Source organism: Littorina saxatilis, linkage group LG1 (assembly GCF_037325665.1).
Source record: "Littorina saxatilis isolate snail1 linkage group LG1, US_GU_Lsax_2.0, whole genome shotgun sequence".
Classification (NCBI taxonomy): Eukaryota; Metazoa; Mollusca; class Gastropoda; order Littorinimorpha; family Littorinidae; genus Littorina; species Littorina saxatilis.
The window spans coordinates 17,437,907-17,455,423 of record NC_090245.1 but is presented as its reverse complement, the minus strand read 5'-3'; the positions used below and the strand labels follow the sequence as shown (position 1 = coordinate 17,455,423).

At 38.5% G+C, this 17,517-nt stretch overlaps 1 protein-coding gene across 1 annotated transcript; it reads right to left on the bottom strand.

Moving 5' to 3' along the window:
- Window positions 1-1,264: 1,264 nt before the first annotated feature.
- LOC138963217 (thymidine kinase 2, mitochondrial-like) lies at window positions 1,265-15,999 on the bottom strand. Its single transcript, XM_070335278.1, has 9 exons — window positions 15,859-15,999; window positions 14,076-14,131; window positions 10,434-10,508; window positions 8,835-8,888; window positions 7,506-7,595; window positions 6,587-6,749; window positions 5,285-5,364; window positions 4,997-5,074; window positions 1,265-4,551 (listed from the first exon to the last, which is right to left on the bottom strand). The coding sequence occupies exons 1-9, from the start codon at window positions 15,968-15,970 to the stop codon at window positions 4,462-4,464; spliced, it is 798 nt and encodes a 265-aa protein (XP_070191379.1). The 5' UTR covers window positions 15,971-15,999; the 3' UTR covers window positions 1,265-4,461.
- Between the last annotated feature and the right edge of the window lie 1,518 nt (window positions 16,000-17,517).

The window sequence follows — 17,517 nt, the reverse complement described above, 5'->3', positions numbered from 1 at the left end:
GACAATTATTAACTGTGCCTAAGCAATTTTGCCAGGAAAGACCCTTTTGTCAATCGTGGGATCTTTAACGTGCACACCCAATGTAGTGTACACGGGGGGAGGGTTCGGACACCGAAGAGAGTCTGCACACAAAGTTGACTCTGAAATAAATTTCCGCCGAACCTGGGATCGAACTCACGCTGACAGCGGCCAACTGAATACAAATCCAGCGCGCTACCAACTGAGCTATATCCCCGCTCATGTTGCTCATTACTTAAATGATTATGCAATAAGTTGATCTTAGTAGTGTATTTATGTTCGATTAAGTTTTTTTGATCCTGTCTTTGTGTTATAAGAAATGCAATGTGGTGCCTAAAGAAAAAATTAATGTCCATGTTTGTGTAAAATGAAAATTAAAGTTTTCTTATCTTATCTTATCTCATCCTATCTTTTCTTAATATTTGCTCTGCCAAAATGTTAGGAAACGCTGCCGTTGCTGAACTTTGGTTCAGTTTTGTGTGTTGCATGTAGTTGACTTATTTGTACTTTGTGGGAAAGTACCGATATTATATTTTGTAAACACAATATTTATGTTTGGACGAGAATGCAGGTGAACTTTCTAGTCCTGTCAAAACAAGTTGTTTACCACGTTGTTTTGAGTCGTGGGTTCGTGGCGTTCGCTCGGATTAAGTGCGTCAGCGCTTTTGATGTACGTCACAAAGAATGTCACTATTCTAGTCCATGGACGGTTCATATAATTTTGGTTGTATCATGTTCGGTCTGGAATATTCTCAAGATTGAGTATTTGCTATATAGGCCAGCGCGATTTGTATGTTAAAAGCTTCTACTTTGAGTTCAGCTACGATGTGCAGTTGTATGTATGGAATGCTAAATAAATCCTCGGACTCAATTTGACGAGTTTTTGTCTGCTGCTGTGAAGACGGGCCATGTAGAATAAAAGAACACAACTATACGACATTTGAGAACTTCGTCAATCTCAAGTGTTGTGTAACACAATGGGCATACGAAATACCTTGTGTATGTGTATATTTTCTGTATAATAATTACTGTATATATTCTTTTTATTTTTTTCCCTTTTGCTTCAGAGTAAATAATTATTTAGTAATCACTTCAGGATGTGTGCTACATGTAAACAACAATATTCACTACATGTACTTATTCTCTTGCCCTAAACAAAATTGCTCCCTCACACACACACACACACAGTGACACACACGACACACAAAAAATGTATAGCATATACAATAGTTTACCACATTTAAGATATTTTGTAGCATGAGCTTTATTGTCACACAAAAAAAAGATCCAACTTAGTAACAGATTCTTTCATGCACACATTCTCACATTCTCCAAAGCACTGAAAACAAGAGTGTTTTTTTTATTCTAGCTTTATTCTGAAGCATTCATCTAAATGACCATTCAAGATTTGTCATTAAAGGACTATCTTGAACTTCAAAATCAAGGTTGTCATATTGCTCATGAGTAAAAGATATTAAAAAACGCGATTTTTAATGTAAACCAACATTTCAAATAATCACTATAAAATGTCGGACTATAAATTGTCAGATCGACTGACCCAGAAAAAAATGAAGAATACAATGTGAAAAGAATCAGTATCTTCAAGAACCAGTATCTTCTCTTTTTTCTTGCTCTTTAAATTGACAGTTGCAGGGATAGCACATCATATGTATATTAAAGAACGTCAGATACAACAATTAGTGTAAGAAAAATAAACACATTCATTGCCTAATAATGTTGTAATTCAGATCATCAAAAAAGTTGTAAAACTAAAATCCAAAGACGTAATCATTATTCTTGCACTGTGTACAAGATATATATCATCTTTTAATTATGTGTACATACTTGTTTCAAAACCTTGTCTTACTAAGTACCATCCTGAACTCAGGTCAAAATTGAGTTTGGCTCATTCTCTCCCTGACAGGATGCCTTGAGTTTCCTTGCCGATTTTTTGTTTTAACATATTTAGAGCTTTTTGTAATGTATTATTGATATAAGCAGATTCGCGATCGTCGATAATGATTTTTCATGGTGTTTTGTAATTTTTAAATTACAAAGGAATTGATATGTAAGACAGTTTCAAGCGAGCTATTTTTCGCGGCTGTATTTACTGTGCAAACAACTCTAAATATGGCAAAAGTGTCACGTGATAATCAACCGTTTGGTTTCGGCGCTCACTGGAGCAGACGATTTTTTCTGTAACCAGTTGACAGTGATGAAAACATATATTACGGTCTCCTTCCGGCAGCAGTCCCAAAATTTCGACTTGTTTTGACCTTAGAACGATGTCTTTATCATAACTGTGAAGAACAGAACGGAGATCACTGTCGAAGTCGGCCAATCTGCAATCATTTTCGTCTCGCGAACACTGATCTCAAATTTAGATCAGTGCTCGCGAAAAACATATGGGAGATAACTCTGTATTTTTGTTTTGATAGATTCGCGTAGGACTGTAGCGTCCGGTCAGAGAGACAACTGGCAATAGCCGTGGAGCGATGCTTATCAGAATGACTAAGTACTTGATACATGTACAGTATAAAACCAACAAACAAATGACCAAAAAACCAAATCAAAATCAAGAAAAGAGAACAACGCATCTATTATGAGGCAGTAAAAAGTAGTAAAAATGACCAGATAATCGTTTTATACTTTTACTTTCTCTGAAAACAAAAAAGCCCCAAACAAAAAACATTTAACATTGAAAGAACACACAAGCAAGCACAGGTACACACAGAACAACCTCAAAATATTACCGGGTACAACTGAACACATAAGTATCCAATTTATGTAATTCTAGTATGGATATATATACATCCTCGTTTGATCACACAAGCACAGGTACACACAGAACAACCTCAAAATATTACCGGGTACAACTGAACACATAAGTATCCAATTTATGTAATTCTAGTATGGATATATATACATCCTCGTTTGATCACACAACAGATCATTTAAAAAACATAGCAGCATTATTTCCAAACGTACACCATTAACTTTGAAATAAATTGTTTAAATCCACTTGGGCAGTAACAGTTTCTTTTCATTTTACAATCAAGAGCTACTTTTGGTATGAACTGCTGGAATAGCGTCTTATTATGGCACAGATGAAAATTGCATACAAGGCAGCCGCAGAATGCATGGGAAATCATGGACCCCTCAACACTGTTGAGGAATCATAGTTACAAGTTAATAATCAGATATTCTGTAAGTCAGTATACTATCAATTGTTGTATTATGTACCTTCCTGTTTTTGTTCTCCATAATCAAGGTCTTTGATAATGATCCACTGCTAAAAGCAAAATGACAGTGTAAACAGACGACCGACCTGATAATAAACAACAGCAGCTCTATTTACAAACAATTAATGGATCTGTTTGTTCGCAATACACTCAGACACACACTGAAAATTACTGTATTTACACAGAACTGAGTGTCATTGATTGCATTGCGGCGAACTGCAGATTTCATCACATCGACAACCTTGACAGTCAAGCATGGCACCGGGAACGCAGAAGAAGCAGAAGAAGAAGAAGATTGAATTTCTATCATGATTATCAAAATATAGCATGTACATGTGCACATAAAAAAAAAGTCAAAATAATAAGAAGACAAAAACTGGTCAAAACTAGAGATCTGAGTGAGTCTTTGCGCAAGAAAACGTGGCGTCTCAAAATACAAAATACTGTAACACTGACATTGAAAACTCAGGCAATACTGATTTTGCAAGCAAATGTTGTACTGCAGCAAAGGCAAAAATGCCACCTTCTAAAACTTTATACAGTGGAACCCCCCTTTTCATACCTCCAGGAATCTGAGAAAATCGGGAAGGGAGTCTTAAAATGAGGATCATTTTACAGAGGTTATGTATGAACTTTCTTTCTTTCTTTCTTTATTTGGTGTTTAACGTCGTTTTCAACCACGAAGGTTATATCGCGACGGGGAAAGGGGGATAGAGCCACTTGTTAATTGTTTCTTGTTCACAAAAGCACTAATCAAAAATTTGCTCCAGGGGCTTGCAACGTAGTACAATATATGACCTTACTGGGAGAATGCAAGTTTGCAGTACAAAGGACTTAACATTTCTTACATACTGCTTGACTAAAATCTTTACAAACATTGACTATATTCTATACAAGAAACACTTAACAAGGGTAATACGAGAAACAGAATCCGTTAGTCGCCTCTTATGACATGCTGGGGAGCATCGGGTAAATTCTTCCCCCTAACCCGCGAGGGGTCTTAAAATGGGGGTAATTTTACAGAGGTTATGTATGAACAAAAAGTTTGAGAAAACAAGGTCTTAAAAAGGAGGGTGTCTTAAATTGGGGGGGTCTTAAAAGGGGGGCTCCACTGTAATGCATGGTAATGGACAAGGCCACTGTGTATGGTCCTGCCTGCTTCCTTGAAATGGAATAAATTTCAAGATGATGAGATGTGCTGTCAGGATGCAGCCGTCCTCCCCATGATCCAATCTTCATGTTCTCTGTACTTCTCAATTATGGACGAGTCGTCGCAGTCTGCGTCGATGACCTTGCAGAAACAAGAGAAGAATGTTGATGTAAAACCTTTGAAATAAGAGAATAATAGACATCCGTGCATGACAGAGTTTTAGCAAAAAGAGTGAGATGGGTGAAATGTTTTTTTGATTGCTGCAAAACAGATAAATGGTTAACTTTAGTTCATGCTGCCGTCTTGTGATGTTAATAAAAGACCATTTCTCAGAATAAAATACCCTCTCATCATTGCAACCCCCCATCCCCCCCCCCCTCCCAACACACACACACAAGACTACATTTTACATGCTGGTATGCCACTTTGCTCACAATAAACTCAAATCACAACGACCACTCCCAAAGTGTAAAATTATAAACAACTTCACCTTTACAATGTTATTTTCCAACTTCCCCTCAGAAACTCATTAGTAAAGAACTGAAATGGACCTGAATAGGGACAAGCAAACATAATAAGAACCAACCAAGACTGATGCTTGAAGGGGAAATCGCTTGTGTTTCAGCCAGTCTTCATGGAGTGTGTGTAGATTCTGCAACAGCTCCTGTTACACACAACAATAATTTGATGATACCTGTATCCACCTGTGGAAACCAATCCATATATAACCAGTTATATTTCTTCACTACATGTAATAAGAGAGAATCATGACAGAAACTCAGCGTGAACCCTTGCTGTGCTCGCATTACCGTCCCTTGAAATTACACCCAAAAAATCATTCTTCGGAACTGAAAAGAAAGATAAATTGACTTACAATAGGAATTCCAGTTTCTTCACTGCGACATCTCTTCATTATTCTGTCATGGCACGTTTCAGGAGATGTTTCGAGATATACTGTAATCAAGAAGAAGACAAAAAGAATTAAAAACACACAAACACCAAAAAAATTGCATTTATAGGCAGCTGAGAACATGTAAAAAATGACTGCACCCCAAAAAGTTCTGATATCACAGAAAACACATGAAAGAGATACTCTCAATAATTCATCTCCTTTTCCAGTTCACTTTTCCCCTTTGCTGCCAGTAAATATTTGTATACAAAGCATTACTTTTATTTACCTGAATTGACAGCAAACAATGTGCCCTTGATGCATACATGAATAATACACCACACACACACACATTATTTGTTTGTTGTTGATGTTCTTCTTTGTTGTTTATTGAACAGTTTGTTGCCTGTTAAAGCAAGTTACCCAGGATGTCAGCTGACATCCTACATGCAGCAAAAAGGTTTATGGCAGATAGGAGGCATCAAGTACCACTGTTCTTTTACACCTTTTTTTTTCTCTTTTTTTTTTTCGTTCATGGGCTTAGACTCCCACGTTCACTCAGGTTTTTAGCACAAGTGGAATTTGACGTGTGTGACCGTTTTTACCCTGCCATTCAGGCAGCATACGCCGATTTCGGGGAGGCATGCTGGGTATTTTCGTGTTTCTATAACCCACCGAACTCTGACATGGATTACAGGATCTTTTCCGTGTGCACTTGGTCTTGTGCTTGCGTGTACACACGAAGGGGGTTAAGTCACTAGCAGGTCTGCACATAAGTTGACCTGGGAGATCGGAAAAATCTCCACTTTTAACCCACCAGGCGACAGCGACCGGGGTTTGAACTCACGACCTCCCGATTAGGAGGCCGACGTCTTACCACCACGCCACTGCGCCCGTCTCTTTTACACCCTAAATCAAAACAGTTTTCTCCCGCACCTTTGTTTATTGTGTACTACCTTTGTCACTGTCACATTAATTCCTACTCCAAATAGTACATTATTGTCAAACACACAGACACAAAGATGCAAACTGACAGAGAGAGGTAGACAGACAGATAGACAGGTGCACACACGCAGTGCCACATTAGTACAGACACAGACACTCATATCCTCCCCAAAACAAAACAAAAAAACAACAACACATTTTCATCTTCCTGGTCTCTACTAATACATTTGTGCTACTTTACTCTGTAACCAATGTAACAGGAACTTCCATAGTGGAGTGCCATCTGTAGTCCATGTACCACAAATGCTTAAACTTCCATTGTAAAGCACAGAAATCTCTCACCAATACGATCAGCATGGACATCTTGTGATCTGAGGATCCACTGGTACCATTCATCCAGGATGACAAACTCAATGTCAGACATGTTGCCACTGTTGTGAAGATTCTGAACAAAGCAGTATCTGGCACTGTGGATTGATCTTTCCATCATGCGCACTGGTTCTTTCTAAAACAAAACAAAAAAACAGTAAATCAAATGTAACAGTGAGCTGCCATTAAATTAGTCTTGCTATCTCGAGCAACAGTTACATTAATTTTTAATCAAATTTACTGAAAAAACAAATACAAAAATAACAGTTAAAGATCTTGGACAGGAAGGAAATACTGATGTTCAATAACTGTCATTGCAGAACACACCAGTTATATTATTTTTTCAATCAAGACTATAATGAAACTGCTTATGTGTCTGTTATTGCAATTTCAATATTGGGCCGAATTTCAAGAACTAATTATTAAACATGCAGATATCACACAACTGTATCCAAAAAATGAAAAAACATGTTGTGATATTGTCTGAGATATATGTCAAGTTTCACAAATAGCTGCCCACTATTTGTGTGGTATATGCAATGCGTTATTGCAACTGTGCTGCAATTTCCACACTATATTGTTTTCCTATTTTCAATTGTGTATAAGAAACTATAACCTTTTTCCTTCTTATTCATATTATGTGCGCTGTAAGAAACAATAACCCTTTTCTTTCTTATTATCTATATTATTTGTGTCTGTATTAGGTGTTTGCATAAGGGAAAGGTTGTACGATTAGGCTTTGCCTAAAACCTCTATCCTTTGGTAATAAAGTTTAGTTTCAGTTTCAGAGGTAATCACTCCCTCTCTCAATTCCCAGGCTCCAGAAATACATTTGACTGAGCTAGTGCAAACAACTAATCAAATGACATCAGTCAAAGCAAAACAGTCTTACCTGAGGTCTGGTGTGTATGTCGAGCATAGTCAACTGTACGTAAGTCTGCAGTGTCATGCTCCATCGGCTTGGATCTTGATACATTTGTTCCTGTGGTAACAATGAAATCACACATTATTTTCTTCTTCTTCTTCATGTTTGTTGGCTTGCAATTCCCATGTACACTCAAATTTCTGACAAGTTGACTTTTACATGTATGTCTATTTTCTGCTCTGCAATTCAGGTAGACATACAATTCACATCAATCCTGTTCAGTTACAATGTACAGTACTCTCAACATTTTTCGTGATACACTCCATATTAAAGGTCCATTTGTGAATCTATATATATACGACTTGTGTCTGTCTGTCTGTCTGTCTGTCTGTCTGTGTGTGTGTGTGTGTGTGTGTGTGTGTGTGTGTGTGTGCCTGTGCCCATGACAGCATCCAACCACTTCTCTCCCCTTTCATTCATTTCCGTTCCTAGAGTTCCTTCCCTTTTTTGCGTGTTTCCCCTCCATTTTCTTTCAAACCTTGTTCGTTCCGTGTTGCGTCTGCTTTTTGTTGTCTTTTGTGTTCTTGTTTTTCCTGATGAAGCTTCCATAAGCGAAAATTCGTACCGTCTTGTCCCGTTCTTGTATTGGTGAGTACAGTATTCCTTTGTTTTTTAACTTCAAATTTGGGGGGCATATTCAGGTAGACCCCGGACACAACCTGGTCGATGAGAATTTTCAACACGTGCTCTCAGCCCGCAGCGCTGAACCGATTTTGGTTTTTCTGTTCATCTTCCCAGATCCATTCCCAGTAACTCTTCCTTATCTTCTCCAGTGTTTTGCGTTTATCTCCCTTCCTTCGTGTGGCGTCAATCCATATTCCCATTACTATTTTTAGAAGGTCACTGTCCACAACGCTCAATCCATATTCCCGTTACTATTTTTAGAAGTTTTCCTTTGTGTGGCGTCAATCGCGTACGGTGCGCCACTCACCCGGCGGCGTACGGTGCGCCACTCACCCGGCAAAGCCGGGTACCCGGCTTTCATCTAGTATATATATATATAACAAACACTCCCTCACAATGTGTATGTGCTTCTTTGATACTCACACTGTCAGGAACACTAACAGGCAAGTTGAAATCTCTTTTTTTGTGTGTTAAAGACAGGTGATACACATACTGACCCTGTCTCCTTGGGCAAAAGCAAACAATACATTCATAATACAAAATTAAGACCAGTTTTTAGAAATATACTTAGATGAACAGCCAGTTTTGCGATATACCTCAACGACTGTAATGCACGACCAGTCGAAAGAAGAAAAATAGAAATATGCATATTGTATGAAATCAACAACTTACCAATGCATTATGGCCTCTGACATTTCTCCACATTTCTACCGGTTCCTGGATGACCTAAAACACGACAAAAGCAGCAACGTTAAAATTGGACTACTTCACTGTACAAAATCAAACTTTAATAATACAATTTGAAATGTTACTTCCATATATATCAGATAACCATCTTCAAACCATCCACTTCCATTATCAAACAACTAAACCAAAGGAACCCTTATAACAATGTTTTTGTCAAAAAGACACAAAGAAATAAAAATAACACAAACAACCACCATGCCAGCCAATTACAGTACAACAAAACAATATACAACCATCACAATAAAAAAAAAAAAACACACCAGTAATTCAAAAAGCATAACTTATGTTTGGAGAGGTTACAAAATAACACACACAATAACAAGGAGAGGCAATCGTCTACTGCACTGATCTTCAATTTGCTGTATTTGTATCAGCTATAGATCGATCAGTCAATCAGGCATGGGAATTGAAAAAAGTAAAAAAGGCTGAAAATGTGTAAGTAATGGCAAAGTCGATGGCGCGAAGCGCCTAGCCCTGCTAGGGGAGCCGGAATTTTTTTCTCCAAAGAACCCAAATGGTGCAATTTGGTGTCATCTAAGCTCCAAGTTTGCCATTAAATTCAGTTTTTAGAACCATTTTTGCCTCCCCCATTTATTTTTTCGGCGGACACTTTTGCTTTTTCGGCGGAACAAAGAAAAAATTCGGCAGAAATTTGCCTTTCGGCGGACAATTCCCATGCCTGGTCAAAAGACGAATTCTGGAAATAACTCTGTTGGGTTTGTGTGGGTTGTGAAAGAGTGAGTTCCCTTGCTTTTTTCTCAGACAAACTTACGACACGTGATTCCTGTACACGTGTATGAGACACACACCCTCGTTAGTGACTGGAATGTAAAGTGAGAAAGTTTCCCCACGTGACATTATTTCTCAGGTGACATTATACACAACCCATACAATACTGAGTTATTTTGAAAAATTGTCAATTCAAAGTGATAAAACACCCCAGACCTGTTTACCCCCATAAGTGTTTTGGAGTAATGCTCTGCCCCAAAAATAGTAATCCTGGCACAAAAATAGTAATCATCCAGCATTTGTCGGCAATTACAACGCACATGACAACTGTGTCTGCGAAACGCAATCATGCACCTATATCCATCATTCACAAACAAAACACATCAGTCAGTTTTTGTTGTCATCATAATTTAAAAGAAGATCACATCAAAAGCACATGCATCACTGATTCTTTTTCTTTTGCTCGTTGTAGGCCTTTTTCAGTGTGTCAAGCGCTTCTCTACTGTACTTGCGCTTGCCGCATGAGTGAGGGCGAGACTTCACCACTAGAAGGCTCTCCAGCGTCTCATCAGACAGACATGATCTCTGGTCAGTCATGTGCTTTTTCACCCCATTTTACCATTGAAAAAAACAATGCCAAACATTTGAATTAATAAAAAAACCACTTTTTTTTTTAATGAAAATCGTAGTCTTGACACGGATAGCGGAATGGCGTATTTTTTGCAGAAAATCGTAATAAATGACGCCAAAATCGTAAGGGTAAACAGGTCTGACACCCTCTTTTCATCAACATACCTCAACTCCAGGTTTAGTGCGAAAGTAATCAAGCAATGTTGTTTTTCCACTGCCAATATTTCCCTCCACACATACCTGTAACAAAACAAACCAGTAAATATAACTTTAGCTGACATTTTATTCAATCAAAAAACACATGAAGATGACATTGCAATGTGTCTACGGGTAACTGGTGGTACTTTTCTATTGACTACCTCTAAATATAATCAGGAATGATGGCTTGAATACCTGATATGCTAGTAGAAACAGTAACTGGTAGAACACACAAGCTCTAGACATTTTTCTATTCTTTTGTTAGCCTACAGTGTATCTTGCCAAGAACTGTTTACTATTACAAATCTTGGTATCATTCAAGAAAAAAATCATGTTTGCAATTTTTTTCTTCACATATAATACAGTATTATATATATATATATATATCGGAGCATTACGAAGCTTTTCCTCTGATACTTATAGAAACAGTGGGGTGATAAAGCCACAGCATTCCATCAGTCCCAAACTTGGGCAAAAAATGTGTTTTGTTTAACTCCTTGTTGTTTATACTACTTCATGTACTAGTTCATATAAATATGCAATATAAATATGCAATATGGATCTGTTTTCAATCTGTACTTGCACGTTTATGAAACTGTACCTTATTCTTTTCAGTGAATTTTAGACAAAAACTTCAGTATCTCACAGATATCCTTATAATAGTATGTCATGGCACAAAATGTGGGACAACAGAGAAGAAAAAAAAAGTGTTGTAAATAAAAAATTCTTGCATTGCATATGGAAGAGGAGTGTATGAGTGACAATAAAATTCTAGTTTGAAGATAAGTTACAGCTTGATGCCCACATGGGAGGCAGTTGAATTTGTGTCGTCAGCAAAATGTCTATTGTAACATGGAAACCAAATGACAATGAATTAACAACAAAATGACTGTTTCAAATTGCCAAAATTACTTTATTCTTTTTAACATTGACAAAATAACAGCAAACAAACTGAAATAAGTGAAAATACAACATACATGTATATACATCTGAGTACATTATCATGACCTTGAATCTTTACTTATTTGACATAGAAAACTTTTTTCTTTAAGTTTTTCTCTCAGTATAATGAATCACAAGAGAACACAATCATGTTGCATAATAATATGATTCTTTGAATAGAAGAACCCAGGTCAATTAAAAAAGAGGGAGAAGCAAATATAGCCTTTTATACTATGTCTTTAAAAAAAAGTATGTCTATCGTAACATGGAAACCAAAAACAAAGAATCGATTCTCTAACAGCTACCTTCTGATAAGTTACACTCCAATTTTAAACTAGCATACTTTCTATTCAATAGGGTTTTTTTTTACATTTACATTCAGATCCGAAAGCATCTGGTATAGCTTTACCAGCACCACCCTTGCTCCAAGGCCGTGGAATTTTATTTGGAAAACTAGTCAAAGCGAAATGAAATTCCACGACCTGGGAGCAAGGTTGGTGCTGGAACTGTCTTCACAATGTCATTAGCAGTGATCCATGCAGAGTCCGCCCAAGTGTAGTTTTTCTCATTTCCCTTTTCCTTGTCCAGGTAAGTCACTTTCAGCTCTTCGCCGTCAACCTCGGTCACCTTCGCATAAAAACGCACTGTGCGGTTTCTCCCCCCAACAGCCACCAAGCAGAAATCTCCAACGGATGGAGGGGCTTTAGTGTGGGGCTCATCAATGTGGGCAGGGTGGGGCTCATCAGGGTGGGGCTCATCAGGGTGGGGCTCATCGGGGTGGGGCTCATCAGGGTGGGGCTCATCAGGGTGGGCAGGGTGGGGCTCATCAGTGTCGTCAGGTGCTTGCTGGTTGATTATGCGGCCATTGGCTGGTTTGAGAGTTTTCGTGGTCCATTGGCCCACAACGTCAAGTTTCAAACATTCACCAACGCCGGACAGGCAAGGGAGGCAGGCACACGACAGCATCCGTGTGAGCAGGACAAATTCGTTCACGCACTTCACTTTATGTTTTTAAATTTAGAAATGGAAATATGCATGTTTAAATTAATTAGTGAATACAAGAAGAAGTCATACAACTAGCTAAAACAGTCAGCACGTTACTTTGAGGAAATGTCAAATGATCGTAACCAGAAACCAGTAGTGCACAGAAGAAGTGAAAACATTGTCTTCCAGTTACGCGAGACTTCCGGTGAAACGCTCATTGAAAACAAGTGAATATCAATTGACAGGGCTAAAAAAACCATGCAAGTTATTTCATCAAAACTGCACATTTAACAGCCAGACCTTTCCTTAAGCGTTTTAAATGTGAGAAAATCGTAAAGTGGTCATAATCTGGAGTCTTTCGTAACAAGAAAACGTGTTGTCAAAAACTAAAATGGCGACCTTGTTTCCAGTTACGATACACGGAGGAGCAAAGAATTTCGGCTAAAAAAAAATGCAAACGACACCCATCAATCCTAAAAATGGCTTTCCGAATTTATTTCAACATCAAACAATAATTTCGTAGCAAGCAATTTCAAGAGAAGTTGTTTACATGTTCAAATTCAAAGGAAAATCAGTGTCAAGGGTGAATCAACATTCCAAGACTCGGGACAAGAGACATTTTCGAAGTCAATTGGAGAACTTCACATGGTGAATTTGCGAAGATTTAGACATTGAAGGCATTAAAAATTAGCCTGTAATCCTAAATAAAGCATCAATGAAATCATAACACAAAAGAACTTACCGTATTTGCCTGTTAAGTTCTGCTAAACAGAAAGCGTTGTCTTTCGTAACAAAGGAACACAACCAGAACCGAAAGCCCACCACTTGAAACACGCGGCTAATTCCTCATTCGCAGTTACAAACTACACTCTAGTATCCTTCCGCATCAAAATGTGTACGTGAAACACACAAAATAGTTTGTCTTTTCTCGTTCTACAGTGAGATTTTGCCTTTGATTACAAGTCTTTCGTAACTAGCAAATCCGGAAGCGATTTGTGTAAACAAAGTTTATGCTTGCTAAACTTCTCTTTCCGAAAAAACAACAAGAAAACAGTGCATGTGTTGTGATGGAAAAATACCCACTTTACGATATAACGTCACAACAATGTATTCCTACGCGAGGTTGCAAGAGCTGAATGAATAGTTCGTTGAGTGCAGATTTGGAAACCACACGTTACGATAGACTGGTTTTCAAAGTCCAGCTAATATTATAAAAATTATAAAACACATACATTTTCTAAATTTACAACATAATTAATATTCTATTAACAGATAATAAAAACATGTCTCTTATCATATTTCACAATCTTTGTTCATGAAAACAATCGATAAGGAAAACCCGATCACTGATGTCACAAATCGGGACTCAATTTTGACCTACATTCTGATATTTTTGACCAATTTTTTTCCAAAAAAAAAAAAAATCTATGACTGGTAACTGTCTATATTATTTCTTCAATCAATTTAGATTTGGTTTATACTGACGAGATTTAGGATTTGTGTATGTGTTAGTAAAAAAACAGATTTCTTTTTTACAACCCTTGAAGATCCCAGTTTTTTGGAATGACCCATATATGAACAAATATTGGAGGATAATAGTAAAAGCCATATGAAGGCATAACAAAACACAGTTCAAATTAAACAAACTTGTTATTTAAGAAAATTACTTAATCAGTCACTTACTGTGATATTGCCACTGCCACCTGCTTTGGCTGTCAAGCTCTTGGACTGATGTACGCCTGTTTTACAGAAAGAGAAAATATACACACAAAATGAATATCATATAATGATATATACATATATATATATATCCCATGACCTCCCTTCTTTGTCTCTGTAAATCTACTATGGGTATATTTCTTGTATTTTAAGAGTACTATTGTTATACCATATGGTGTATCAATTGTACTCTTATAACTCAAGAAATAGTGGATGCATATATATGGGTGCAACAAATACATCATAGCACTGCTTTCTGTCAACTTTGACATTCCAGTCGACTGAATGTGCCTGCCCTGGGAATACCACGGTGTTGAGAACTTGCGCGAGAGTCGTTCAGTGAGCTCAGTTTTAGTCTCGACTTGTGTATACATTTCATGACGTCCGTCGTCCATGACGTCATATTCTGGGGACGTAACCATCCACTGTTATCTGTTTCATTCTATTCGCTGTTCTATTTCTCTCTTGTGATCAACATGACAAACCGTGGGTGTGTAGTGTGTGAGTGTGTGCGCTCGTTGGTGCTGGCTCTCTGAACTAAAACAGAAGTCAAACTAGCAATCGTTAAAAACCCAGTCCGTCCAACCAGCACTGGTAATATTTCCAGGCTACGGTCATGCCTAAGAAGTCACAGGCGTGTTATTTTCGGTACACACGCTCTTATCGGAGCATCATTGACTAAAAGAGTCCTCTGGACAGGCTGTTTCAGGTACACCCCGGACACAACCTGGTCGATGAGATATTTCAACACGTGCTCTCAGCGCGCAGCGCTGAACCGATTTTGGTTTTTCTCTGGATCCATTCCCAGTAACTCTTCCTTATCTTCTCCAGTGTTTTGCGTTTATCTCCCTTCCTTCGTGTGGCGTCAATCCATATTCTCGTTTCTATTTTTAGAAGGTCACTGTCGACAACGCTCAATCCATATTCCCGTTATACTATTTTTAGAAGGTCACTGTCCCGGCGAAGCTGGGTATTACTCTTCCTTATCTTCTCCAGTGTTTTGCGCGGTTACCTCCCTCTCTTCGGGCGGTGCGCCGGCTTGTCCCCGGCTTCGCCGGGTATTCGGCTTGATTTCTTCCCGGCGAAGCTGTACCCGGCGAAGCGGGTATTCATCTAGTATATCTATATATGCACTGAAGACTGTCTGTATGCCAGTATCTCATACATGTACTAGCGAGCTCCCCTAAAATTTCAGTTAGAATATTTCACTTCGTACAGAATTTTGCTTCAGAATAAGAAATAACTGCATGTTCAAGCACATATACACCTCTTTGTATCTATAGTTATATTTCCTTTATCAAGCACAGGAGCTAGTTTTGTATCAAATTACCGGTCAATCAAAGTATGCTACTCTTAAATTTATCCTTACTGCAGTGCACGTAATACTAAACTAATAGCAATAGAATAACGCTCCTATGAATACCCAGGAACAATTACAAATGCACTCAGACAGAAAGAAGGGGAGGGGGGGGGGGGGGATGGTGCGTGTGTTTTTGTGTGTGTGTACGTGTGCGCGCACATAATTCCGCATGAGTCGATATAATTGCATATAATATAAACTCGGGAAAGATTGCTAACTGTGGTGAAATGCACCAGCAGTTTCATTTCAATCGGCAAAACCTGTCTGAAAATCAGCAACATTGCAGACGATCGAAATAGTATGACGAAACTGACACAAATGGAACTTAGCCTGCAAGATAGGCAAACAAACTTGTTTGAATCACCACTGCATGTTTCATAAACTTGCCTGCTTTTGGTGATCCGTCCATTGCAATCGCGATCAGCCGATTTCTTACGCCCGGCGCTGCGCTGATAGTCCAAAGAGACTGCTTACAAAAGAAGTGTCGCACTGCCTGCATGTTGTTTTCCCGGAAAGGAAGTGACGTCATAGAAATCGTAATTTCTAAAATTACATTGCTTCGCGGAGCGGAGTCCAAAGAGTTTTTTCCCAGGTGGAGAAGATCGTCGGCACTGTAGTAGCACTACAATTATACCCCCAAAAGACGCTCCGTTAAGGAGTTACCCCGACGAAATATGCACAGTTTGGCTTTATGATACATTTAAACTGAATATGATTCTAACGTGGCGATTGTAGAAAATTGAAGGAATGTGGGGTAACCGTGTGTAACTGTGGCGGGTAATCTCCAGGCGGTGTCACGATTTCATCTTTCGCCTGTGTACATATTTCCCCCTCGATACTGAAATGTTGTTTCCTGAGGCCCTTGTTATGGCTAAAAACTGACAAACCAGGTACTACCACGACACCACCGATGAGGCCTTACCCCCCCCCCCCCCCCCCCCCCCCCCCCATCCATACCCAGCCAAGGGCTATAAAATGGCAGGCCACCACTTTTAAATAAAACAAACCTTCTTACCTAATAAATACACCTTTCAAAAACTAACCCCTTTGCCCTAAAAGTACTTTTAGATGTCCGTGATATATGTACTCGGTGCCTCGCCGAGCTTTTAAGTCACTTTTATTCCTGGCACAGGCACCCATGCCAGCTGCGCCCGCATTGGCTGACGGCCGGGGCGTAGGCGGAGTGCCTGGCTTGCCAGCCGGTAAAATATACATATTTGTGTGTATGGATGTTCGTTGTGTCACTGTGGCATAGCCTTTTAAAATGTAAATATAACAAGACGTGCGTACTGTATATACTGGTTCTTATTTTCTCTCTGTATAAAGCTGGATCAACTTTTTTTACCTTCGGTTTTATAAAGTGGATCTGAAATTTTTATCTCTTTAAAAAGCATTCTTTTTCGAAATAAACGTTTTCTTTTAAACAAAAAACAAACCCTACCCCAAAAACGCTTTTGAAGACAATATGTACAGAAACGAAGAAACGAACCGAAATCTTTTAATACACTTTTATCACCACTCTTAGCCGCTCCGACATCCTCCCTCCCTCCTTCCCTCCCTCTCCCCCTCCCCCTCTCCCCAGACACATTACCTATATTCATGTCCCTAATAGATACTAGTATCTGTGAGGACGTAAAGGACCCCCATAGTATAGTTGTTTCCTGGTAAAATTAAGAAGTGAAATTATTTATGGACGAAAAGCATGTCAGTTTCTTGCATGTGAAGAAAATTGGTGGTGAAATGTAATAGATTTCACCCCAAAAATCGATTTATTCGAAACCGTCGCGATATAACCTTGAACGCTGTTGAAAACGACGTTAAACACCAAATAAATAAAGAAAAAAAATTATTCGAAAACGTGTGGTTACGTCCCTTGAGTAAGAAGGGAAACATTTTAGGATGAATCAAATTTCCAAGTTAAATAAAAAAAATTGGTTGGACAAATTTGGCCCCATGAATGTAAGGTATACAAGGTCGCTTATCAGTACTATCGAAGGGTGGTTTTTTGTTCAGTGTAGAGTTTATACTGGATCAACGAGGCCGAGA